The 27,493-nt window shown below is 37.3% G+C and overlaps 1 protein-coding gene across 1 annotated transcript in view; it reads right to left on the reverse strand.

Annotated features, from left to right (window-relative positions):
* The window catches only part of MCM9 (minichromosome maintenance 9 homologous recombination repair factor), a 150,998-nt gene that overhangs the window by 40,675 nt on the left and 82,830 nt on the right, over positions 1 to 27,493 (reverse strand). Inside the window, 1 exon segment of the mRNA XM_043962330.1 lies at positions 9,274 to 9,448. Within this exon segment, the coding sequence (XP_043818265.1) occupies positions 9,274 to 9,448 (175 nt within the window).

Raw genomic sequence — 27,493 nt, forward strand, 5'->3', positions numbered from 1 at the left:
TTGTGAGCATCAAATAACATCACAAAAAATGAAATTGATCATATTTTGATACAAAATGATATTACTGATATCAGTAAATTACTGAATCTAGCTACAAACCATAGTTAGAAAAATATTTATTAGAATAACAATAAAAAGAATACAAAATTAGTAGAAAGAATAAAAATGAGAAAAAAATATGGTGTGCAAACTGCTGACACAAAAAATTTGAAAAAGGAGAAATGGATATCAACATTTATTAGAATACTTTCCAAAGGAAGTTTAAATGAATTAAATCAGTTGTCAAAATAAGGAGAACAAAAAACCTACAAACCCTTTTAGCTAACAAATACAATCTCTTTGCCAAAGGAAGTGAAATGGAAGTTGGGGCAATATACCAGTTTAGAATATAAATTTGTATATAAAATTTTAGGGAGAAAGATGGTGGAAGTTTATGAGCAGTACCACCTCATAAAACAATGAGAAGCAGTGGAGGGAAAAACAAATTTACAGAAAGTTTGGAAAGAGAAGCAACTAAGCAAAATCATCCCAAGGGTATGTAAGGACAAAACTGGAAAGATAATAAACATTAAAAATGGAAAAGATCAGTAAAGGTATTTGGAATAAACTCTCTTTACCAAGACAAGAGATCAGAGCCACAATATTTGAATTCTAACATCACATTTCCAGATGTGCTGCCTGAAGAGGAGGAAGTGGAAATAGCACTGAAGAAAACAAAGATGGGAAAAGCAGTTAAACTATATATAGTATACACAAAGAACTGTGATGTAGGTAATACAGTGTGTAGGACATTGAGAGAGAGAGATTCTCAAGTTATCTGGAAGAATGTACCAAATGGGTAGGGGAAAAATTTGAGTTATTATTACCAAAAAATGGCTAAGAATATCAATAACTATTTGTTTTTGGTGAGGCAATGAGAGTTCAGTGACTTGCCCAGGATCACCCAGCTAGTAAGTATCAAGTGTTTGAGGTCAGATTTGAACTCAGGTCCTCCTGAATCCAGGGCCAGTGCTTTATCCACTGCATCACCTAGCTGCCCCAAATATCAATAACTATTAACTTATATAGATGAATGACTGAAAATGCATTTATTAAATGCTTACTATGTGCCAGACATTGTACTAAGTACACAAATAAAAAAGTCATATGCTTAGTTTCCTATCTGTAACCCTACTTTTGGCCTTGTCCCAGAACCTACATATATTCACAACCTCCTCCAAGTGATTGGACATCTATATAAAAGTTGTTATAGGAATAATCTAAACACTAATTGAAGGCTTCCTTGGTGACAGGATAAGAAAGGAATAGGTATGCTTTAGCACAATAGCATTCCACATCTTAATAATTGATTGAAAGGGACAGAGAATGTTAATTCTCCCTGTGCTTATTGGTTTTGAAGTTTAAAATTGTCCAACCTATAATAAAAGAAACTGAGGCAGAGTTTTGAGCCAATGGACCTCAGGTCTTCCTCACAAGCTGAGATGCCCCCTTCTTCCAGGGCTTTATTTTAATACCAGATTTAATACTTTAGCCCCTCTAGAAGGGCTAAACAAAACACAGAATCCCAATGGTTGACAGACCTTGCTTTGAGGTCCCTAAAATTATGCATCAGCTAGAAATGGTATATCAGCAGTGGGGTCATGGGCTAGGCAAAGCATGAAGCATCTCCACTGACTAAATGGTCATAATACGGTCAAGAGAGAGTGGTCTGAGGGTACAAAAATAAGTTGGGAGGGGGTAGCTAGGTGGCACAGTGGATAAAGTACCAGCCCTGGATTCAGGAGGACCTGAGTTCAAATCCGGCCTTAGACACTTGACACTCACTAGCTGTGTGACCCTGGGCAAGTCACTTAACCCTCAATGCCCTACCAAAAAAAAAAAAAAAAGTCGGGAGACTCTTCATGTAATCGAGTCACCTCTGCCATACTGGGCTTGGTCACCAAAACAAAGAAAACAAGGGTGGAGGGCCTCTAGTGAGTTTCCTATGATTAAGCAAGTGAATTTACAATCACAGCTCTGGGACCTAATATACAGAACTTATAATTACTACTCCTATGGAATCCTATCAAACTGATTAATACCGTTTGGAGTAGAGTGGGAATACTAATGAATCATCACACATTGTAGAATATAAAAAAGCATTTACTCTGGTGGTGTAAAACAAAGTACCTCCCATACACATCAAAATCATACTACATTCCTTCAAAGATGTAACAGATAGAGTATTGATGATTAACATCAAGGAAGGTATAAAACAGGGAGTTGTATGCTAGCCAAAGATTTCTGCCACTGTCATGGAGTACATTCAGGATAGAGACCAGAGAGAGGAGGATTCCTTATAGATGCTGTGTCCCTCCAGATGTTCTAGTTTGTTGATACTGTGTTGATTATTATCAAACCCACCTAAATAAAATTCACAGTCATTCGAAAGAGTTCACCTTGTTTATTGGTACATATATCTTAGAAAGACGATGAGTGGACACTGAGGTAGGCCTGGAGGTGATCAGGAGGAGAATGGGCTGCCCTCTGGGCAACTCCATAGTTCTTAAAGACCACAAGCTTCTGACTAAAACAAAAGCTTATCTTTTCCACAACAATATTCTTCTAGGGATTTTGTATGATTGTGTCACAAAATACTACTATTTCCCAAGAATTGTGGTTGAGAATCATCCAAAGGGCAATGGAGAGGCACATACTGAGTGTAAGCAGGTTGTAAGGAATTATGAAAAAGTTGGGGAAAAGATGTCGCCAAGGAAAGACAACAAGGAAAAAAAGACGAGCCAGTCACTCAACAACAATCACAGCCTTTATTAAGCATTTACAACGTGCCAGGCATTGTGCTAGGCATAAGCACAAAAGGTATGGATAGCCTACACTCTCCACTGGCAGCCACATCATATCAAGAAAATGCAATTTGACCAAGTTAGTAATGATCCCCCAGCAAGTACTTTGTTTTAAAGCTCTCAAAGGCATTTAAAATGTAATGTTGTATATTATCATTATATGTCTTTGTGTCTTAAACTCTAACATACTGCAAGCTACAAGAAGGTAGGGAACATACCTACATTTCGTCTTTCCCAGTTCCCAGAACAAAGTATATAGTACACAGTAGCCTCTGGATAAATATTTATTAATTAAATGAATGAATAATGAATTGTGAACTTTCCATCTTGGAGAGAGGGTAAAGATACATGTTTCCCTACTCACACACAGCAGTAGAAAGATTAAGAGTGAAGTGGTTCAAGGGGCAGCTAGGTGGCACAGTGGATAGAGCACTGGCCCTGGATTCAGGAGTAGCTGAGTTCAAATCCGGCCTCAGACACTTAACACTTACTAGCTGTGTGACCCTGGGCAAGTCACTTAACCCCAATTGCCTCACTAAGAAAAAAAAGAAAAAGAGTGAAGTGGTTCAAAAAAGTGTGTTGTGGGAGAGGGGGGAGAAGAGCAAGTATCTTGAACACTAAGGTAAACTAACTATCCAGACACTACTCTCTTATGTTATGTGAGACTAGAACAAATGAAGCTCAGCAAATTATCCCAGCAGTGTTTAATCTCTGGTTTTTCAAGCAAAAATTTTGAATATTGTTAATGTGAAAAAATAAAAAGACCCCCAGAAGAGAAGTGTTTGGTCTAAGAGCCAAAGCTATTTATTTGCCTCTTCTTTATGACTATGCATCCAGGATTATTTGGGAGCTAGAGAGATGCTGTTTCTCTCTAAACTTTTTTTTTTTTTGCGGGGGCAATGAGGATTAAATGACTTGCCCAGAGTCACACAGCTAGTAAGTGTCAAGTGATTGAGGCCAGATTTGAACTCAGCTACTCCTGAATCCAGGGCCGGTGCTTTATCCACTGTGCCACCTAGCTGCCCCCACTCTAAAGTTTTAAGAGAAGGCATCCTTGTATTCAGCAAGGCATATAATTATACATCTTCAGTTTCATACTTTTGGTGGTACATAATTATTATAAAAGGGATATGATGTTCAATACTCTGATGTGGCTAATATGGCTTTGCATTTAGGCAGAAGGTTTTCCAAACTAAAGTTTCTGATTTCTTGGTTTGTTCCTTAGCTCATGAAGTCTTTCTCCTTAATGTCTCAGCAATCTCTTAAGAAATATGCTGAGGGGCAGCTAGATGGCGCAGTGGATAGAGCACCAGCCCTGGAGTCAGGAGTACCTGAGTTCAAATCCGGCCTCAGACACTTAACACTTACTAGCTGTGTGATCCTGGGCAAGTCACTTAACACCAACTGCCTCACTAAAAAAAAAAAAGAAAAAAGAAAAAAAAGAAATATGCTGAAGTTCAACTATAATGGGGACGATGTACACCCTCCTCCTCAGAAACATCTGCAATTGGAAACACAAAAGACAGTCTAATAAAAACTCAAAGGACTCTTCCCATCCACATCCATGGCAGAGTGGCTTAGAAAGAAGTTCATTTGGGGGCAGCTAGGTGGCACAGTGGATAAAGCACTGGCCCTGGATTCAGGAGGACCTGAGTTCAAATCTGGCCTCATACACTTGACCCTTACTAGCTGTGTGACCCTGGGCAAGTCACTTAACCCTCATTGCCCTGCACCAAAAAAAAAAAAAAAGAAAGAAGTAAAGAAAGAAAGAAGTTCATTTGTTGATTTTTATTAAATGCAAGAATTCTAGTTCCTTTCTTTTAAAGAGACATTCAGAGGCTATATTTTACTTACTTTGCTTTTTAGTGATGGACATCTCTGAGCAAAAAAAAAGTCATAAAAAAAAGGAGCCAACAGAGTATCCTATAATGTAAAAAGCACTCAAGTGAAAGTCAAGAGCCCTGGGTTCCAGTCCCAGCCATCACTAAGCTATAACCCTGGGGAAGCTGAAATCTTTCTGGATCTCAGTCTATTTAGCTATAAAATGAGGGAGTTGAACTCCAAGATCCTTTCTAGCAATAGAATTCTATGAAATTTTGTTATCTTTTTGTTCCAGATATCTGCCCCAACTGATGCACAGTGCTTTATACTACATTGAAAACATTATTAACTATAGAACTTAGAAACCAAGATGGAAGAGAACTGAATATAGATTCTACCATTTCTATGTTTTAATAAAATTTAAAATATAACATTAGAATAAGAAAAAGTGATTTGTAAGATTTATAGTTCGCATTCTTGCATTCCAATGGAAATTAAAGGCCTTATTGACAGTACTGGATGCTTGTCACTAAGTGGTTGGCTTGGCTCAGGCAAAGGGGAGTATTAGTTCTTTTATCATTAAGAACAGACTAGAAAGTCATTTTTGCAAATATGACTGTTAGTTCATTTGAAAGACACCACAAGATCTCAAGCATTGTTAAAGTGGAACATTAAAGCATATAGAGCTGTCTTACACTATTTCTTGAATAATTAAAAAAAAACCAATATATGGCAAATGGTACCAATATATGGTACCATTTAAAGGAGGTTAAAAAAAGAACAAGCCATTCACTGTTGGGCAGCTAGGTGACTCAGTGGATAGAGTACTGGCTTGGAGTCAGGAAGACCTGAGTTTGAATCTGACCTCAGACACTCACTGGATTTTTGACCCTGGGCAAGTAACTTAACCTCTGTTGCTTTAATCCACTGGAGAAAGAAATGGCAACCCACTCCAGTATCTTTGCCCAGAAAACCCTATAACTCACAAAGAGTCAGATATTACTAAACAACAACAATATCCATTGTCATGCACCCTTTATCTAATGCTTCTTATACTTCCTGCCCATGTTCAAACTTCACCTGTACTACAGCCCACTTCCTCATCCTCCTTATTCCTCTCCCAATGAACAATGGACTTTGTTTTGGGATGCTGGGCTCTGCTGGTGAGCTTTTGCTGTAATTTGGCTGGAATCAGGACTTTTCATTGTTTCCTAGCCATTTCCAAATGATGCTGCTATGCTTATCATCTTCTTCCCACTCTCCGCCCCCACCCTCCCTCCCCCTAGCCACACTGTGCCGGTTTCCTTTCTAATTCCTCTTAATGTGTTGTCTTCTTTGTGGAGGATTGTTTTTCTTGTCTGTTTGTATCCCCAGTGCTTAACACAGTGCCTGCCACTCAGTAAGTACTTAATAAATGTCTTATCATTCATTCATTTATTATGGACTTCAACGCAATATTATCTCATTCAGTCTTCACAGTGACTTGTGAAGTAGCTAGGGCAAAATCATGACGATTCCCATGGTATAGAGGGGAAACTGCGGCTAGGAATGGTTAATTTACTTAATAAAGCAAAACAATCAATAAGTGGCAAAAACCAAAACTTGTCCCATAGGTCTTGGAATGCTTAGAGCCATTGCTTTTCTCCTTATGCCACAATGCACCTTGAATTTTATAGTGATTATATAATCAATTTTTAAAAAAATAAAAAGATTCATAATAACAATGGTGATATAAATATTATTCTTTTATGCATCTTAAAAGTTTTGGGTTTTTTTTTACCGATAACAATGACAAGAAGGCTCTAGAAAGTCAATAGTATGGGGGCAGCTAGGTGGCACAGTGGTTAAAGCACCAGCCCTGGATTCAGGAGGACCCGAGTTCAAATCCGACCTCAGACACTTGACACTTACTAGCTGTGTGACCCTGGGCAAGCCACTTAACCCTCATTGCCCCAAGCAAAAAAAAAAAAAAAGTCAATGGTACTCACTAAATTGAATTTGTTTAAGATTTGTTATGATTATAATGTTTTGAGAACAAACTTCTTTCCATTCTGGAATCTACTAGATAAGAGTATTACAAATTGTGTGTCTGGCATGTAACACTTGGGGACAATAGTGATACTGCAATGTAAGCATGCTTAATGGGCTTGTGTGGTACCCTCCTTAGGCCTACAAGATGAGAGCAAGTCTCACATAGAGGGAGAGTTCTTACGTAAACAAAGGTCAGAAGGGATTGGAAAAGATAAAAAGAAAAAGATAAAATTCTGATTATGAAAAATTGAAAAGGTTTTGTACCAAACATCTAACATCCAATTCAGTTAGAATTTGAAGGAAAGCAGCAGAATTTCTTTCATACAGACCTGATATCCTGTATCAAAGAACTGATACAAAAACATATGTCTAAATGCCATTCCCTTGTGGAAAAGTGGTCAAGGGATAGGAACAAACTTTTTTCAAATAAAGAAGTGTAAATGATCAATAATCAAATGAAGAAATGCTTCAAATTACTATTCATAAGAGAAGAATAAGATAGAGACAAGTACTCTACATCTGTGATATAACTGGCATAGGGAACTCCAGGCTAAAGAAACTCCATCTATCAATGCAGGTTATATCTGCTAGAGAGTCATCTAGAACCTTGAGGGGTTTAGTGACTAGGAAGGGTTTCAAGCTGTGTCAGAGGTAAGACATGAACTCAGGGCTTTTTAGCTCTAAGGATGGTTCTTTATCCACTACACCCCAATGTCTCTCAATGATAATAGCAGCAAAACTTTCATTCTGCCTCATGGCTAGCACACAGGCAAAGGTGACAAAAGAGGGAAATGGCAATTATTAGAGGGGTTGGAGGATGACAGGCAAACTAGTGCATTGTTGGAATAGCTATGAATTGATCCAATTATTTTGGAAAACCATTTGGAACTATTCTGTAGAACTTTCCTCTTCCCCCCAGCTACTATTGCCTTCTCCTAAGGTTCCTTTCCATCTCTGTGGTATTATCAGGTATGTACCTATTTGTATATAGGTTGTTGTCCTCATTTGAATGTGAGTTCTTCGAGGGTAAGGATTAGTTTACTTTTTCTTTGTATCCTCAGTGCTTGGCACAGGGCCTAGAACATATTAAGTGCTTAAAAAATACTTGCTGATTGATTATTGATCATACTCCCAAAGTCACTAAAATGAGAATATCCTCTGACACAGTGTTACTGGACACTACTAGACATATGCCCTAAAGGGATGAAAGGAAGAGGGAACAGACACAAATGCATAAAAATATTAAAGCAGCACTTTCTGTTGTAGCAAGCAACTGGAAACAAATTGTGTGCTGATCGGTTGGGGAATGGCTGAAGAAATGATGGTATATGAATATGATAGAAAACTATTGTGTTGTAAGAAAGGGTGAAGGGGATGGTCTCAGGAAAAACAGAGAAGACTTGTATGCACAGTGAAGTGATAAGAAATAGGAAAGCAATTTATGCAATAACAACAGTATTGTAAAGATAATTGACTTTCATTCAATGACCAACCACAATCCCAAAGGAATCATGATAAAACATGCTATCTACTCTCTTGAAGCATATTTTCTTTTCTTTTAGGACATGGCTAATAGAGAAAATTATGTCTGTATATATTTGTCAAGAGTTTTGTTTTTCTTACCTTCTCAGTGGGTGGGGATGGGAAAGAATTTAGAATTAAAAATAAAATAAAATTGAATTTAAAAAATTATAATATAAAAATGTAATGTATTATAGTTATGTTTTAAGAAGTGATAAAAAGGGCAGAGTCAGAGAAATCTGGATTTCCACATAGGGATGCAGATTGAAATTAGCAGAAGTCTTAAGAACTCTGATCAACACAATGATCAATCAAGAGCTACAGAAGACTGGGGAGATGGATTAGATATACAGAATAAAATATATATTCTCAGTCATAACTAGTGTGTCAATTTGTCATGGCTGTCCATGTTTATTGTTTACTTTGGGAGGCTTCTCAAGGGGAGAAATTGTAGGATTAGTTAGTGATCATGATGAACAAAGAAGAGCATCAATGAAACTTTACAAAAATACACAGAAGAGGGGGCAGCTAGGTGGTGCAGTGGATAAAGCACCTGGCCTGGATTCAGGAGAACCTGACTTCAAATTCGGCCTCAAAGACTTGACACTTACTAGCTGTGTGACCCTGGGCAAATCACTTAACCCTCATTGCCCTGCCCCACCAAAAAATACACAAAAGAGAGCAGAAGAAAGTTCATAAGGAAACAGAGACAAGCAGGGCATTGTTCACACATATGAAACCATGAATCTTGTTATGTAGTTTAAATATACACATATATTAGCATACATTATCTAATGGATAGATAATGTATGCTAATATATAGTTTCAAAGCAGTCCCACTTGTCTGTGTTGCCCTCTGAACTTCCTTCTGACCTCTGCTATGCATATTAAAAAGTGCTTTATTGATGTCTCTTTCTTTCTTTCTTTGGCAGTTCTATTAAACTCCCATCTGCCCATCCCCCAAATTAAAAACTCTCCCTTGTAATAAGTTAGCATAATCAAGTAAAATAAGCCTGCAAATCAGCCATCCCACAGACTTCTAAAAAGAAAATCATACCCAGCTTTAGCAACACTGATGGTCTGTTGTTCCATTGCTTCATGGATACTGGTTCTATCATGCTCCTTGAGGCTGTTAAATTCGTCAATACAGCAAAGACCTCCATCTGCAAGGACTAATGCTCCAGCCTCCAAATTCCATTCCCCAGAATCCTTTACAGCAGTAACTGTCAAGCCTACAGAGAAAAGCATGCCATTCAAACTTAATTTTTGCTATAGGTATACTTCATTCATATAAAAGGAAGGAAATGAAAGTTGGCATCTGTATAGTGCAAAAGCACTTAATATGCATTATCTTAGCTGAACCTTAAAACAAATTTGGTGAAGTATATATTAAAAGAATTTTTAAAGAATTATTTTATCATGAACTTATCATCAATGAACATGAACATTTTAATATGGAAGAAAGAACTAAAAAGGATTGTATATGAATCTGTGAATTTTGTTACATTTAGAGTTCTAGGTCTGAAGCCAGGGAGACTTGAAACCCAGTTTTAGACACTTACTAGCTGTGTGACCCTGGACAAGTCACTTAACTTCTGTCTGCCTCAGTTTCCTCAACTGTAAAATGAGAATAATAATAGCACCTACCTTAAAGGGTTGTTTGTTGTCAGGATCAAATGAGATACAATTTGTAAAGCATTTAGCATAGTGCCTAGAACATAGTAGGTGCTATATAAATGCTAGCTATTATCTTTATTATTATAGTTTTCTTAAAGTATATATTAAGTTTAACACAGAAGTAACAAAATTGCCCTATTTGTATCTGCTTCTGAGTTTTTTTGTTTTCCTAAAAGATTTATTTCCCTTATTCTACATGTAAGAAAAGAATAGGGTTTTGGGACCCCCCCCCCCCAATTGACTGGATTAAGATTGATTGGATTGACTGACTTAGGTGATTAACTCACTTAAAGTTAATTCAGTTAAAACCACACCTGCCTGGCCCTCAAGAAGTTGTGTTCTCAGAGGGTGTGAACTCTGACTTCAACACGGGACCACCCTCAAGTCCAGTGAACCAATAGATTTGCATGATGCTAGCCAATTAGTTTTGAGCAGTGTGTAAGAACCGCCTCTCCTCCAGACCCATAAAAAGTTTCCACATGCAGTGACTCTCAGTTAGTTAGGCTCTCTTGGAGGAGCTAGTGGTGGCAGAGGACTTGGAAGAAGAAGCAAGCCAAGATGAGCTCTATTCTCTCCTCTAAGCTAGATGGCCTTTTTCTTAACTTTCAGAGACATGTGTGCTCTCTTTACTAATATTTAATATTCTTTAATAAATGCTTAATGCCCCAAACTGGTACTAAAGCTTCTAATTTATAAGTAACAACTATTTTAGAAACCCCAGCTAATTTTCCCCAAACTTGGGGCAGAAATAAGGTGACCACACATTACATTTTACACATCACATACAGATGAAGTAGTTAAGTAATTGGCCTACAACCACAAAGTAAAGTGTCAGAGCCAGAATTTCAATTCAAGTCTCTCAGAGGTAAAACACACAGAGTCAAATCTCCTGTTTCTTGTTCTAGCCAAATCAAAGCCAAATTGGCTTAGAGCATCCAGACAATTTTCCTGAGTCTCCAACTAGGGGAGAACAACCTGCTGACATGCAGAAGTGTCAGACAGTTAGTTCATGGCAGATACTTACTGGTCTGGAAATCTGTTATGAGTAAAGTTCCTTACTTCTTAAACAATATAAACTTTAAAAACAGACTTTTTATTCTTCTCCTCCCAACTGGAATTCTTTTTTTTTAAGTGAGGCAGTTGGGGTTAAGTGACTTGCCCAGGGTCACATAGCTAGCAAGTGTCAAGTGTCTGAGGCCGGATTTGAACTCAGGCACTCCTGAATCCAGGGCCGGTGCTCTATCCACTGCGCCACCTAGCTGCCCCCAACTAGAATTCTTCATGTTTCATCCTAGGCTCCTTCCCTTCCCCCAGCTCCTTGCTCCTGTCCCTCTGAAGCTAACCCCCTGAAAATAGAGAAATTCCATTTATAATAACTGCAGATAATATAAAAATACTTGGGAGTCTATCCACCAAGACAAATCCAGGAACTTCCAAAATATTTCTTTGATATTCTTGACATTTTGTTCTTTCAGATGAATTTTGTTATTATTTTTCCTAGCTCTATAATTCTTTGGTAGCTTGATTGGTATGGCACTGGATAAGTAGATTAATTTAGGTAGGATTGTCATTATATTATACTATATTAACATTGTTTTATAATGTTTATAATGTTGTTATAATGTTGTTTAGTCATTCAGATATGTCCAACACTTCATGACCCCATGGAGCATATCCATCTATGGGGTTTTCTTGGCAAAGATACCCGACTGGTTTGTCATTTCCTTTTCCAGTGGATTAAGGCAGAGATTAAGTGATTTGTCAGGGTTTCAGGTTCCATGTATAACTGAGAAAAAGGTATAAGCCTTTCTATTCCCATTCAATTTTCTCTAGAGTTCTATCATATATAACTATTCAAAGATTCTAGTCATCACTTTAACTTCTTTTTTATTTAGTTTATGGTTAGATTTTCTGGGAAACAAATCAGAATTTTGCCCCCAAAGCTTTTAAATTGTGAATACCCTTGACCCAAAGATATTGTTGCTAGGTTTATAACAGCAAGAGATCAGTGAAAAAGGAAGGAAAAGGACCCATATATAAAAAAATATTTATAACAGCTCTTTATGTAAGAAAAAAGAATTGGAAACTGAGGGGATGGCTTTCAAATGGGGAATGTCTGAACAAGTTATGGTTTATGAATATAATACAATATTATTGTACTATAATAAATAATGGGGGCAGCTAGGTGGTGCAGTGGATAGAGCACCGGCCCTGGATTCAGGAGAACCTGAGTTCAAATCCGGCCTCAGACACTTAATACTTACTAGCTGTGTGACCCTGGGCAAGTCACTTAACCCCAATTTCCTCACCCAAAAACCAAACCAAAACAAAAAGAAATAATGAAGGGGATGGTTTCAGAGAAACTGAAGAGGACTTTTGTGAACTGATGCAAATTGAAGTGAGCAGAACCAGGAGAATAATCTACATAGGAATATTATAAAGATAATCAACTTTGAAAGACTTGGGAACTTTCATCAACACAATGAAAAACCATAGAGAGATGATGGACTCAGTGCAAATTAGAGAATGTTCATTCATTTGTTTGTTCATTAATTACTTTCTTCTACCACTCCTTTTTTTGACATGACTAATATGGGAATTTGGTTTTGCATGACTATCACATTAGTAACAGGCTTTGTTTTTCTTGCCTACTTATGGGAAGAGGAGGGGAAGGTTGGAAGGGAAGAATTTAAAATTGATAATGAAGTCAAACTGATTAAGAAAAATAAATCATAGAATTTATAGGACCAATTGAAATCATATAGATAAAATTTATGTCACCACCTGAAAGTTATATTAAATATGACATACACATAAGTGTGACTGTCAAATTCCATGCTTATAAGTGAAAGAAAAAAAACAACTACAAGACAAGAAGATAGAGATCAGATAACAAGGAATCTTACTCAGAATCACTCAAGATTATGCAACAAATATGAAAAATGAAATAACAGATGAAATAGAGTATACAAAAAGAAAAGAGAAAAAGCCTTTATTTAAGAATAACTTATCCTAGAAGGATAAGATCCATCCTATAAAAGTAAAATGACCTCAAAGTGATTTTCTTAAAAGGAAACCAGAAAGGGGGCAGCTAGGTGGCACAGTGGATAAAGCACTGGCCCTGAATTCAGGAGTACCTGAGTTCAAATGCGGCCTCACACACTTGACACTTACTAGCTGTGTGACCCTGGGCAAGTCACTTAACCCCCATTGCCCTGCAAAAAAACAAAACAAAACAAACAAAAGGAAACCAGAAAAACTTAGAAAGGCAAGTAAATTTTGGCAACTTGAAAAGGCTGATAATGATCAAGTGGTTAATCCTAAAAGTGAGAGAAGAATTATACTGTCTCTTCAAAATCTCACCACACCTAAGGGTGAGAACAATACTTCTTCAATGAGGAAACAAAGAAAGACAAACAGGGTCTAGGTCTTTAAAAAGAAAGAGAAAAGAAAATGGTGTGTGTGTGTGGGGGGCACACTAGGAAAGAAAGGAATTTCTTATGATTGGAATATCACAAGGAAAAGGCAAATACACATGGAGCTGAAAGTCAGGGAAGTGAGGATCACATGTACCTTATTATGAGAGCAGGGCAAAGAAAGGCTTGAGTCAAAAAAAGTAGAGAGTAGTAACAGTAAACAGGGGACTGAGATGACACATGAGGAAGTGGGGGCAAGACAGAGGATAGGATTAGGAAGGAATAATCACAAAACAAGAGAATAAAAGGTTAAAGAAGCAGTGTTTTAGGGATCAGCTGAAGAAGGAGGAAAAAGAGCATATTGGGATCAGACTGCTACAACTACAAATAACTATCACTGATTTTATTCCTCGCCCCTTTTTTAAACTTTTAAAAATGATAGGATATGATAGCAGAAAATACAAACTCAACAATCATAACCATCACTATGAATGGGATGAACTTGCCCATAAAAAAGAGAAGGGTGGCAGAGTGAATGAGAAAGGAAAACCCAAAGATTTGTTATTTTATAAAACAAACTTAAAAAGTAAAGATTTACAGAGAGTTAAAATGAGAGTTTGGAGCAGAATCAAGATTTTAAACAAGGCAAAATGTAAAACAGGCAAAGTACAAATAAACAAGATCAAGACAGAGAAGCAGGTAACCTACATTATTCTTAAGGCCCCATAAATAATGTAGCAATGTTATTACTTAAAAATATACATGTACTAAATTGCATAACATCTAAGTACTTAGAAGAATGCTAATTAGTAAAAGAATTATACAATATAACAAAAAATTACTAGGAATTTCAACTTGCCCTTTTCAGACCTTGAGAAATCTAACAGAATGATAAACTAGAGAGAAATTTAGGATTTAAACAGAATATAAAGAAAAAAAAACAGATATGGTAGAACTTTAGAAATTAATGACTGGAAATATTAAGATCATACATATCTTTTTTTTACTTTGCACAGCATCATTACAAATACTATTCATATGCTAGGACATAAAGAATGAATAAACAAACATAGAAAGGAAAAATATTCAAGAAATCCTTTAAAGATCACAATGCAATCATTATATATGACAGATATAATATATAATGATATATAATATGATATAATACATAATGGTTGCTATGATATATAGACACATTATATAATATAATCAGTAAAGGGAATTTTAAAGAGAGGATTAAGACTTAAATAGAAACTAAATAAGATAATCCTAAAGAATGAGTGGGTCATAAAATAAAAGAACATATTTATAAAAAATATAGGAGGGGCAACTAGGTGGCGCAGTAGATAAAGCACTGGCCCTGGATTCAGGAGTATCAGAGTTCAAATCCAGCTTCAGACACTTGACCCTTACTAGCTGTGTGACCCTGGGCAAATCACTTAACCTGCATTGCCCCACCCCCCCAAAAAATTATAGGAGAAGTGGAGATACCATTCATAACTATATATGAGAATTCTTACCTAAATAAGAGATAGAGATGATTGTTGTTCAGTCATTTCAGTTGTGTCTGACTCTTTCTGACCCCATTTGGGGTTTTCTTGGCAACAACAGTAAAGTGGTTTGCCATTCCATTCCCTAGCTCATTTTACAGATAAGAAACTGAGGCAAGTAGGGTTAATGGCTTGCCCAAAGTCATATAGCTAGTAAATGTCTAAGGCCAGATTTGAACTCATGAAGATAAGTTTTTCTGACTTCAGGCCTGGCACTCTATCCATTATATCACCTAGCTGCCCACAGAGGTGATTATAATAAATGAAATGGAAAATTTTGGTTACATAAAGTTGAAAAACGTTTGCAGGAACAAAATAAATTCAGTTAGAATTAGATGGGAAACATCTCAACAAATATCTGATAAAAATTTAATATCTAAAACATATATATATAATTGATAAAAATAGATAAGAACAAGAACCATTCCCTAAAAGTAAGTTGTCAAATAATAGCTGACATTTATATAGTGATTACTATGTGCCAGGCACTGCTAAGCACTTTGCAATAATTATCTCATTTGGTCAAAAGATATGAATAGCTAATTCTCAAATGAAGAAACACAAACTAACCACAGCTAGATAAAAAATTAATCAAATCGCTGTGTTGCACTCCCTTTGGTGTTACACCCACAATTTACATTCACACAGTCCCCAAGGATGTTACTATCTTGAATTCAAGAGTAGCCTGAAGTCCACAGTTGTAATTATAGTACACGAGCCCTCACTGGTACACTTATCTTTAATAGTAGGCACAATTAGGGGGGCAGCTAAGAGATCAGTGAAAAAGGAAGGAAAAGGACCCATATATAAAAAAATATTTATAACAGCTCTTTATGTAAGAAAAAAGAATTGGAAACTGAGGGGATGGCTTTCAAATGGGGAATGTCTGAACAAGTTATGGTTTATGAATATAATACAATATTATTGTACTATAATAAATAATGGGGGCAGCTAGGTGGTGCAGTGGATAGAGCACTGGCCCTGGATTCAGGAGTACCTGAGTCCAAATCCGACCTCAGACACTTGATACTTACTAGCTGTGTGACCATGGGCAAGTCACTTAACCCCCATTGCCCTAAAAAATATATATGCCCTAAAAACATATATATATATATGGCACAATTAGCTAAAAACAAAGGCATTTACTAAGATGGCGCAATAAGAACAATAGCTACAAAATGTTTTCCTTCCCCATAAATCTGAAGCATAATATTCTACAAATACTCAATGCTCTGAAAATTGTGTTACTACCAGGACAAACTTTGTTTACTGGGTCTGTTTTAACTGCTGTGATATTAAGAGTTCAAAAGTCACAGGTCTGAGACTTCTTTGACTATAGTAACATATTGTTTAATAAACCAAAAATGTAAGCTTCTGGGGTAAGAACTCACCATTTGACAAAAATTGCAAGGAACCTGGAAAGCAGTTTAGCAGAGACTAGCCATACACCAACATCTCACACTGTATACTAAGACCTTTTTTGACTTTTCAAAATGGATAAAAGACTTGGACATAAAGGGTGATATCATAAGCAAATTAGGGGAGAATGGAAAAATTTACCTGTCAGATCAATGGATAAGGGAAGAGTTTGTGATCAAACAAGAAATTGGGAAGATTATAGGATGTAAAATGGATAATTTTGATTACAAGAAATTAAAAATATTTTGTACAAACAAAACAAATGTAGCCCAAACCAGAAGGAAAACAGGAAAACTGGGGAAAAGATTTACTGCAAGTTTCTCTGATAAAGGCCTCATTTCTCAAATATATAGGGAAATGAGGCAAATTTGCATAACCACTTAGGTATAGCTTATTTTGAATTGTTTGAGTTCTAGGCAGGGGTAGGGAGATAGGGGGTGGGGTGAAAGGGAGGCGGAGGTGGGGGAGAATAAGAGCCATTCTCCAGTTGACAAATGATCAAAGTATATAAACAAGCAGTTTTCAAAAGAAGAAACCAAAGCTATTAATAGTCACATGAAAAAATGCTCTCACTATTGATGAGAAAAATACAAATTAACATAACTCTGAGGTACCACTTCAACCTATCATACTGACTAATATAACAGAGTAGGAAAATGACAAATATTGGAGGGGATGTGGGAAAATTGGGATCCTAATGCACTATTGGTGGAGTTGTGAACTGGTCCAGCCATTCTAAAGAACAATTTGGAACTGTGCTCAAAGGACTATAAAACTGTGCCTTTGACTCTTTGACCCAGCAACACCATTACTAGTCTGTATCCCAAAGAGATGAAAGAAAAGGGAAAAGGACCCATTTATACAAAAATATTTATAGTAGATCTTTTTGTGGTGGCAGAGAATTGAATTAGAAAGAATCCTAATCAATTGGGGAATGGCTGAACAAATTGTAGTATGTGATTGTGATGGAATGCTCTTGTGCTGTAAGAAGTGACAAAGGGGATGGTTTCAGAAAAACGTGGACTTAAATGAACTGATGCAAGGTGAAGTAAGCAGAACCAAGTGAACAGAACACAGAAATAGCAATGTAAAGCTGATCAATTGTGAAAGACTAAACTACTCTGATCAAACAATGATCCACGATAATTCATGATAATCCATGATGAAAGATGCTATCCACCTCCAGAGAGAGAAAAACGATGAATTCTGAATGCCGAGTCAAGCATACCTTTTAAAAATTTCCTTATTTTTATTCTTTTGTTTGTGTTCTCTTTCACAATTTGGCTAAATGAAAACATGTTTTGAATGACTTCACACAATTATATATTGATATCAAATTGTCTTCTTAAAGAGTAGGGAGGAGCAACAGAGAAGTAGGGGAAAACTTTGGAATTAAAAATTTTAAATAATGAGTATTTTTTACATGTTTACGTGTAATTGGAAAATATTTAACAGATAAGTAAAAAAAAAATTTTTTTTTTAAGTTCACCATCACTGATAGATGAAAGAGTTTGTTAAAGAAATCTCAACAGGTCTTTTTTTTTTTTTAATCTGGTTGTTGTTTTTCCAGTTTCATCTTTAAACCTTTTTGGGGCGATTTAATTTACTCTAAGGTGCTATTTATAGCTTTAAAAAAATACTATGTTTATGAGAGGGACAGAGAAGAGTAATTAAAAGTTGGTATTTGGAAATTTCTTTCTTTTAATCCTTGGTAGAAGATTAGAAGAGATAGGTGGTTTTGTAGCTCCCATTCCCTGCTTGATTCTCCCCACTGGATTAGAAGAATATTGTTATACAAAGTCCAGCAGTCTAAGCCTGGTCTGGGACACAGAAATAAAAAGAGAAGGTAAAGCAAAGCTGGCAAAGAGTAGAGAAATGAATATATCAACTATCCCTCAGTTTTCCCCTTTCCCTACCTAAGCTAGTGACAAGTTGTTCCTTGTGTCTTTAATTTTACCCTTTGCCTATCCTGGCAGACAAACTCCATTACATTTAGAGGAACCTTTGTTAGCAGTACTGGTTATTGAAGATACCTAAAAAATTATGGTTGGGGGAATATTTAGAGAAAATATTTTCCTTGATTTCAAAATATTCATTTTTTAAACACATTAACACATAAACACCAGTGACAAAGCACAGGTTATGATAGTAAATTTTCTTGTATTTATGGGTTCAATTCCAGGTCCAGGAATAAATGGAAACCTTATCTCTTGGCTTCATTAACACTATACCTTAGTGCTAAACAGCCCACACCTACTTAAGGACCTTTCTTGATTTAAATAAGAAAAAAACACCAGCCTGAAAAGAACTGCTAAATTCTGTGGAGTGTTGCTTATTTTGTAATGGGAAGAAACATACAGAAAAGGCTATTAATAGTAGCACTATATTCCCTGCTAACTCATGGCCTACCTGGTTTTATAATCTGATCTGATGGCTGCAGATACAGTGATGGGATGTTGCATGGAATTTACTTTCCAGCATAAATCTTAAGCATTTTTCATGTGTACACAGAGCTACCATTTCAAGAGCTAGTGGATTAGGCTGGGGAAAAGATCCTTTACAAATAGTGCGTTAGAGAAAGAACCTTGATACCTATGGGTTAGTAACAAGCAAAGAACAATAGCTATGTTTAAAGTACCATAAAGGCAGGGTTAAACCTATGATCCTGCAGTGTGCCGTCCAGAGATTCCCTAAGGATGAAGTTTATGCATATTTGGTTCCAAAGCCATACCATGTACAGCTTCCAGAAATAAAAAAGCCTAACGACTAGCCATTTGCCTGTTTTGGATATGACTTCCTCAAAACTCTTCTTCTTTCACTCCCTAGCTTTTGATCCCTTCCAAATGCCTTTTTAAAGGTCCCTAATCTTACAAGGCCCAAAGCATCCCACTTGCCCTGCCTCTGCCAAGAGTGACTCCTTCTTTCTAATGCTGGCTGTCTCTATAGTAACAGGCTGGAAAAGCTGCTACAGCATGAAAGAACTGTTCTCGGCAGTGGTTTTACGCAAGCAGTGGGCCCAAAGGCCGGAGACTTGTTAGAAAATCCTGTCTTTCCCTCACCACCACTGGTGTGCTCCATCAAGAGAAGACATTGAAGAGAAAATGGTGAAATCTTAAACAGTGTGGGAGAGGGTAGAAACTGAGCTTGGAAAGGAGAGGCATAGCATTTGCGAGGGACTTAATTTGGAAAGGAACAAAATTATGCAGAATTTGAGAAAAACCCAGAATATGGATAAAATGAATGAAAAATCATGATTAAGGATTTTCATTTACACAGACTGGGTAACTTATATTACAACAGTCCTTCATAATATTAACTTGGATTATATTAAATTTTGAAATATGTTAATAAAAACAATTAATGTGCTTTATAGCATACCCAAAAGGCAAACTGTATTTGGGTTACAGAGTTTCTACCCTTAATAAGCTTATAATTTACAATGGTTAGAATGTAAGCTCTTTAGGAAAAGGGACTATTTCCTTCTTTGTATTAATATCCTGCATGCTAGGACAGTACCTTGGTATCAGGTGTATAATAAATGTTTTTGACTGACTGATGGTAAATGAGAAGGAAGGGAATGAACTTGGGATTTCTTTGGTCTAGAGACCTCCCTGTACCAATATAGGTTGGTTACCTTCTCGCAATTTGTAGCATCAGAGTTGCCTAGAATAATGAGATGCTAAGTGATCTGCCCAGGGTCACACAAATCCAAATCTGAACCCAGGTCTTCCTTGTTCTAATAACAAAGTGCCAATTCAGGAAGCAAGGTTAAAATATTGAGTAAACAAAAAAAATTCCCTTAAATAAAGGTACTAATGGAGACAGGAAAGCCCAAGTTACAAGCCCAGAGGGAAAATGAATCCAAAATGTCTACAAGCAAAGCCTCAAATAAAAATACAGAATGTACATAAGGTCACCTATGCTTCCTGGAAGAAATATGTCTTCCTTGTTCTAAAGTTGGCTCACTAGACATTAATAAATAGCCAATACAAAAATATAGCAATGCCTTTATTATTAATAAAGGGGGTCTATTTCAAAGGCAAGTTTTATTGTCAGAAACATTGCTACCAGATGTAGAAATAGCATAGGGTGGTATAGTGATTCATTTTAGTACCCAAATTCTCTCCATACCCCTGTTTTTGGAAATCCATTTTCTATTCTCTCTATGCCAAAGCCCAGTTTTTTTTTTTTTGTTTTTTTTTTTTTAGTAAGGCAATTGGGGTTAAGTGACTTGCCCAGGGTCACACAGCTAGTAAGTGTTAAGTGTCTGAGGCCGGATTTGAACCCAGGTACTCCTGAATCCAGGGCCGGTGCTCTATCCACTGCGCCATCTAGCTGCCCCCAAAGCCCAGTTTTTTAAGAGGAGTTTTATTTCCAGAGGATTCATTGATAGAGGCATCATTATACATTTTCGTAGGTTTTCATCCTCCCAGGTTATGATAGTGAGTTATTTTCCCAAAGATTAAGATTACTTTAACTTCAATCTGTAGCAGTGTAACGTAGTAAAAGTAGCAGACTAGGTTTCAAAAGATGTATGTTTTAGTTCCAATTCTGCTTCAATGAGTTTGCTCAGGCAAATCACTTAATAGCCTTGGACCTTAGTTTCATCATCTCTAAAATGGGGATACTAATGCTGGCCCTGCCAGCCTTAGAGGCTTTTAGGTAGCACAGTGGACAAAACCCTGGGCTTTAATTAGAAAGACCTGAATTAACGACAATAACAACAACAACAACAACAATTAACATTTTTATAGAGAATTTACTATGTGCCAAGCACTGTGCTTAGCACTTTATAATTATTATCTCATTTGATTCTCACAATAGGAAGTAGGCATTATTATCATCCAAATTTTACGGATAAGAAAACCCAGGCAAACAGAGCTAAGTGCCTTGCCCAGGGTCACACAGCTACTAAGTGTCAGAGGTCAAATTTGAATTCAGGTCTTGCTGATTCTAGGCCATCCACTCTATCCACTGCATCACCTACCTGCCTAATTTGCTTTATACACTTACTTACTAGCTATGTGACCCTAGGCAAGTCACTTAATGGCCTTTAGCCTCTACTTCCTCATCTGGAAAATATGAATATAAATAGGATAATAATAATATTGACTTCACAGAGTTATTGTGAGGATCACATGAGACGATGATCTCTAAAGGCTTTGCAAAATTTAAAGGCATGTCCAAATATTAATCATTATTATTATAAGTTTGTTGCAAAGATTAAATAGGACAATGTGAAAATATTTTGAAAACTATAAAGATTATCATTACTACTACTAATATATTTATTTTTATATTTTCAACGACATTAAGTTCTGAAAATCTTTATGTAGCTAAGCACCAGAAAAATCTCTATCCTAGTTTAAAAATATTCTCAGATATTGGCAACTTCTCATCTAAAAAAGAGAACATTCATGAAAAGACCATTAATAAACACTATATGCAGAGCACTGTTAGGTGCTATGAGATACACATATTAGATAAGATATGATCCTTGCCCTCCTAAGGTTTACAGTCAAATAAGGGATAAGATGCAGAGATCACCACGATACAGAGCATTATATAAATACATTGGAGAGCATGAGTAAAGACTTGCCAACTATATACGTACATGTTGGCTCCTTCCGATATACAAGAAGCTCCTTCAAGACAAGCATTGTTTTCATTTTTGTCTTTGTATTCCCAGGAACTAGCCTAGTCCCTGGAACATAGTCTAGGTGCTGAACAAATGCTTGTTGACTGATTATCTACATGGGTGAACAGGGAAGGCTTTTTTTTTTTTTTAGTGAGGCAATTGGGGTTAAGTGACTTGCCCAGGGTCACACAGCTAGTAAGTGTTAAGTGTCTGAGGCCAGATTTGAACTCAGGTACTCCTGATTCCAAGGCCAGTGCTCTATCCACTGCGCCACCTAGCTGCCCCCAGGGAAGGCTTAATAGAGTAGGTGGCATTTGTATTGGGTTTTAAAAAATGAGTAGGGACTCATCAATAAGGGAAAGAAGGAATTCCAAATATAAGAGGTACCATGAGCGTGTGCATGGTATATTTAGGGAACAAAGAATAGATACATTTTACTTATATATAAAGTGTAGTACATATTAGCTATAAGGCCAAAGAGGTTGGGTGATGTCAGGTTTTAGAGGGCTCTGAATACCAAGCAAAGTGACTGAACTTTCTTTGGAAATCATCAGGCAAACCACTGAAGATTTTTGAGTAAAGTGACATGACTAGATCTATACATAGGAAAGATTATTTTGGCAGCACTGTAAAAGATGGATTAGAAGAAAGAGAGAGCAAAGGTGAGAAAATGATAAGCAACATAAAGACCATACCACAACTCAGGAAGGAAAATCTAAAAAGAGAAAGACAAAAATAGAATTCTGTATAGCAAAGACAATTAGGATAGTGCTACTATTCTTGTGAAAACACCTGAGATTGCCAGGAATTGAGGTTTTATTTCCTGGTTTTGTGCTAATCCAATTAAAACCAATAAACATTAATGCTTACTCTGTTTCAGGGATAGTGCTAAGCACTGGAAATAAAATTAATAAAAATACAGTTCCTATGCTCAAGGAACATACAATCTAATGGGGGAGACAACACACAAAGGGAGGCAGGAAAGAGGGTGGGGTGGGGGTGAGAAACCAGGGGGTGACCAGCAGGTGGGCATCTTGTTCTATGGAATTGAAATCAGAAAAAGTGGCAAGTGAAGAAGGAAATAAGCCCCAAAGTCTCGTTTCTGCCTTCTATAAAGGAAGGTACTGGGAGGAGTTTGGTGTTCTCCCCTCTAATCACAGGGGAGAGGAGGCTGGAGGAAGTGGTATCTAGTCGATGAGTTAGCAGCATAGTGATGAGATTAGATGAGCATAACCTGGGATGGACTCTTCTCTTGTTCCAAGGAGTTGAAACCAGGCAGAGCAGCAGATGCCATTTTAGTTCGGTCAAGTTTTTCCTTTCATAGTTTTTGGAGTAGAATTCATTTTATGTTTTATATTCTCATAAATCCTCCAGGTGAAGCCAACAAGAATTTATTAATCATCTATTACATGCCAAACACTGTGCTAGTGCTGGAGATACTTTTGTTGTTCAGTCGTTTCACTTGCATCTGATTCTTTGTGACCCCATTTGAGATTTGCTTGGCAAAGATACTGGAGTGGTGTGCCATTTCCTTCTCCAGCTCATTTTACAGATGAGGAAACTGAGGCAAATAGGGTTGAGTAACTTCTCCAGGTCACACAGCTAAAAAGTCAGATTTGAACTCAGGAAGACTCATCTTCCTGACTTCAGGTCTGGTACTCTATCCACTATGCCACCTAGCTGACTGCTGGGGATACAAAGAAGGGCAAAAAACAATCCCTTCTCTCAGGGAGCTCACAGTTTAATGAGGAAGATATAACGATCATTTCTTTAAGACTTCATGGTTTGCAAAGGGCTTTACATTTGTTATCTTGTTTGCTCCTCCACAGTGTTAAATTTCTAATAGCATACTGTATCTTCTCTCTTGAATTTGGGCTGTAAGCCCAAGCAGCAAGCGCTTCTTCTCAAGGATGACTGTTATAGCACACTGAAAATGCTAAGTAATGATTAGTTGTTTTGATTCCTAATCCCACCTAGCACACTGGTAAAATAATATCAATGGAATATCAAACAATAAAAATACTCATAAAAATACTCAAAAAGAAGTTACAGCTTCAGGCTCATAAGACTTTTGAGTTTAACTCACTCATTTTACAAATAAGGAAACTGAAGCCCAGAAATATGAAGTGACTTGCCCAAAGTTACACAGTTTATAGTAGGCATTCTTATATATATTTTTGTGCCACAGTCTGGTGAAGTCTATGAACTGTTTCTTAGAATGTTTCCGGGGCAGCTAGGTGGTGCAGTGGATAGAGTACAGGCCCTGGAGTCAGGAGGACCTGAGTTCAAATGTGCCCTCAGACACTTGACACGTACTAGCTGTGTGACCCTGCGCAAGTCACTTAACCCTCATTGCCCCGCAACACCGCCCCCCCCAAAAAAAAACAACCAAGAATAATGTTTCCAAACAATTGAAGGAAATGCTCAATTAGAGCTAGAGGATAATGAAAATAAAGATAGAATTTTTCCCCATTCATAATTATTGAGCCTGTGAAATCGTCAGGTCCATGGGTCTCAGGTTAGAACCCCTGGTTCTAGGGGCAGATAGGTGGCACAGTGGATAAAGCATCGGCCATGGATTCAGTATCAAAACCAGCCTCAGACACTTGACACTAGCTTTGTAACCCTGGGCAAGTCATTTAACCCTCACTGCCCTGCAAAAAAAACAAACAAACAAACAAAAAAAGAACCCCAAAACTTCAGATTAAGGAATTGTCAAAGAGGAAAAGAAAAATTTTTTTGAAAAATGCGTTTCCATCTGTTTTCAGATACTATCAGTTCTTTCTTATTTTGAATTGCTTGAGTTCTTGTGAGTGGGGGGTAGGAATGGAGGGAGGAAGAGAAGTTGGAACACAAAGTTAAAAAAAATTGATGTTAAAATTTGTTTTTACCTATATTTTGGAAAATAAAATTCTATTCAAAGCAAAAAAAAAAAAAAAGAACCCTGGGTTCTTGGTTTATCATATACTGTAGAGCTGGGAGGTCATTTTTTCCAATCATCAAACATCTATTAAGTGCTTATAATATACCAGGAACAGTGTTGAACACTGGAGATACAAAGACAAAAGCAAAATAGTCCATTCTCTCAAAGGCCTTACATTCTAATGGAAGAGACAACTTGCACATATATAAGTATATATGATACATATAAAGTAGATGCACTTCATCCTTGGAAAGGCAGGCACTGGTAGGCCCCAGGTCCAGGAAAGGACTCCTGCTAATTCTTGGAGGAAACCAGGGACAAGAAGGTAGAATAAGAAAAGTGAAGTAAATTGCCCCAAATCAAATAAGTGATAAATTGCGAAAATGAATTTAAAACCCAGCCCTATCTTATGCACTACATTTGTTTTTGGCCATTATGAACAAAAACCAGCTTACAAAAAAAGCAAGTCAATTAACCTGAAATTAGTCAGGTTCTGGAGAGGTGACAGGAAGCTTTATATGAAGTGGGCACAGGGGACAGCTAGGTGGCATGGTGGATAAACAACAGCCCTGGATTCAGGAGGACCTGAGTTCAAATCTGGTCTCAGACACTTGATACTTATTAGTTGTGTGACCCTGGGTAAGTCACTTAACCCCCATAGCCCCACCAAAAAACACCATTTCCATATTAGTAATTTTGTTCAAGAAGACTCGAATAAAAGAAGAATGAAAGAAAGAAAGTGAAAAATAGCATGGTGCAGTCTGTATTCAAATAATATTAGGTCTTTCTCTGGAGGCAGATAGTATGCTTTATCATTAGTGCTTTGAGATTTTCTTGGATCACTGTATTGCTGAGAATAGCTAAGTCATTCACAGTTCTTCATCAAACAATATTGCTGTTACCATGTATGTTCTCCTGGTTCTGTTTACTTCACTTTTTATCAGTTCATATAAGTCTTTCCAGGTTTTTCTGAAATCATCCTGCTTGCACAATTATACATATATATTTTTTTTTTGGTGAGGCAATTGGGGTTAAGTGACTTGCCCAAGGTCATACAGCTAGTAAGTGTCAAGTATCTGAGGCCAGATTTGAACTCAGGTCCTCCTGATTCCAGGGCCAGTGCTCTGTCCACTGCACCACCTATCTGCCCCTTGCAGAATAATATTATATTACAGAAGGGTGGAGCCAAGATGGCAGAGAAGAGGCTGTGACTCCCACAAGCTCCAGATAAACCTGTCTACTCACTCCCCCAAAATGCGGTAAAAAACAAAACAAAACAAAACCCAGAGCAGCCTAATGTGCATAAAAACAGAGTGAGACTATTTTTCAGCAAAAGAGGGCAATTGTGATCACCTATTTATCAGGCTGAACAGACAGTGCTTCCAGAGTGCCTCAGAGTTTTCAGCACCAGCAGCTTCTGAGACTCCGATCATGGACTGGTGAGTAGGCTGGGGTGAAGTGGAAGCAGTCTCTGCTGGAGTTGGGGTGAGGCGCCCTGGTTCTGAACCAGTGGGCCCAATGGAGTGGTGGTGGCCCAGTGGGGGAGGGGCACAGGCATGCCAAGCTTCAGACCACAGAGAATCAGAGTTCGATCAGACTTCTGTTTCCATGTCAAAGAGAAAGCAGCCATGGTTACTCACAGGCCAGGCAGGCTGAGAAGAAGAAGCCCAATTACCCCCTGGGCCATGCTGTAGCTTGAACAGTATATCCTGGAAGCAGCGCTACACTTTAAGAAGGAGTTAAAAGTCAAGAAATAGATGGCCAAGATGAGTAGGCAGAGAAAGCAGCAGACCATAGAAAACTTCTTTGGGGGAAAGGTAGACCACAATACACCCTCAGAAGAAGAAGATAATAACAAAGTCAAAGCTCCAACATTCAAAGCTTCCAAGAAAAATATGAATTGGTCTCAGGCCATGGAAGCACTCAAAAGGGACTTTGAAGAGAAAGTAGGAGAGACAGAAGGAAGATTTAGAGAGATGGAAGAAAGAATGGAAAGAGAAATGAGATGAATGCAGGAGAGTCATGAGAAAAAAGTCAACAGTTTGAAAAGCCAAATGGGAAAAGAAATAGAAAAGCTCTCTCAAGAAAACAATTGCCTAAGAATTAGGATTGAACAAATGGAAGCTAGTGATTTTATGTGAAACCAAAACACAGTAAAGCAAATCCAACTGAATAAAAAAAAATAGAGGGCAATATGAAATATTTCCTTGGAAAAACAGCTGGCCTGGAAAGCAGATCCAGGAGAGATAATTTGAAAATCATTGGATTACCTGAAAATCATGACCAAAATAAGAGCTTAGAAACGATCCTCCAAGAGATTGTCAGGGAAAATTGAACTGATATTCTAGAAACAGAAGGCAAAATAGAAATTGAAAGAATCCACTGATCACCTCCTGAAAGAGATCCCAAAAGAAAAACCTCCAGGAATATCATAGCCAAATTCTACAGCTCCCAGGTTGAGGAGAAAATATTGCAAACAGGTAGAAAAAAGGAATTCACATACTGTGGAGCTCCAATAAGGCTAAAACAAGATTTAGCAGCATCTACATCAAAGGACCAGAGGGCATGGAATATGATATTCCAGAGGACAAAGGAACTGTGACTACATCCAAGAATCATGTACCCAGCAAAACTGATCATAATCTTTCAGAGGA

Source organism: Dromiciops gliroides, chromosome 4 (assembly GCF_019393635.1).
Source record: "Dromiciops gliroides isolate mDroGli1 chromosome 4, mDroGli1.pri, whole genome shotgun sequence".
Classification (NCBI taxonomy): domain Eukaryota; kingdom Metazoa; phylum Chordata; class Mammalia; order Microbiotheria; family Microbiotheriidae; genus Dromiciops; species Dromiciops gliroides.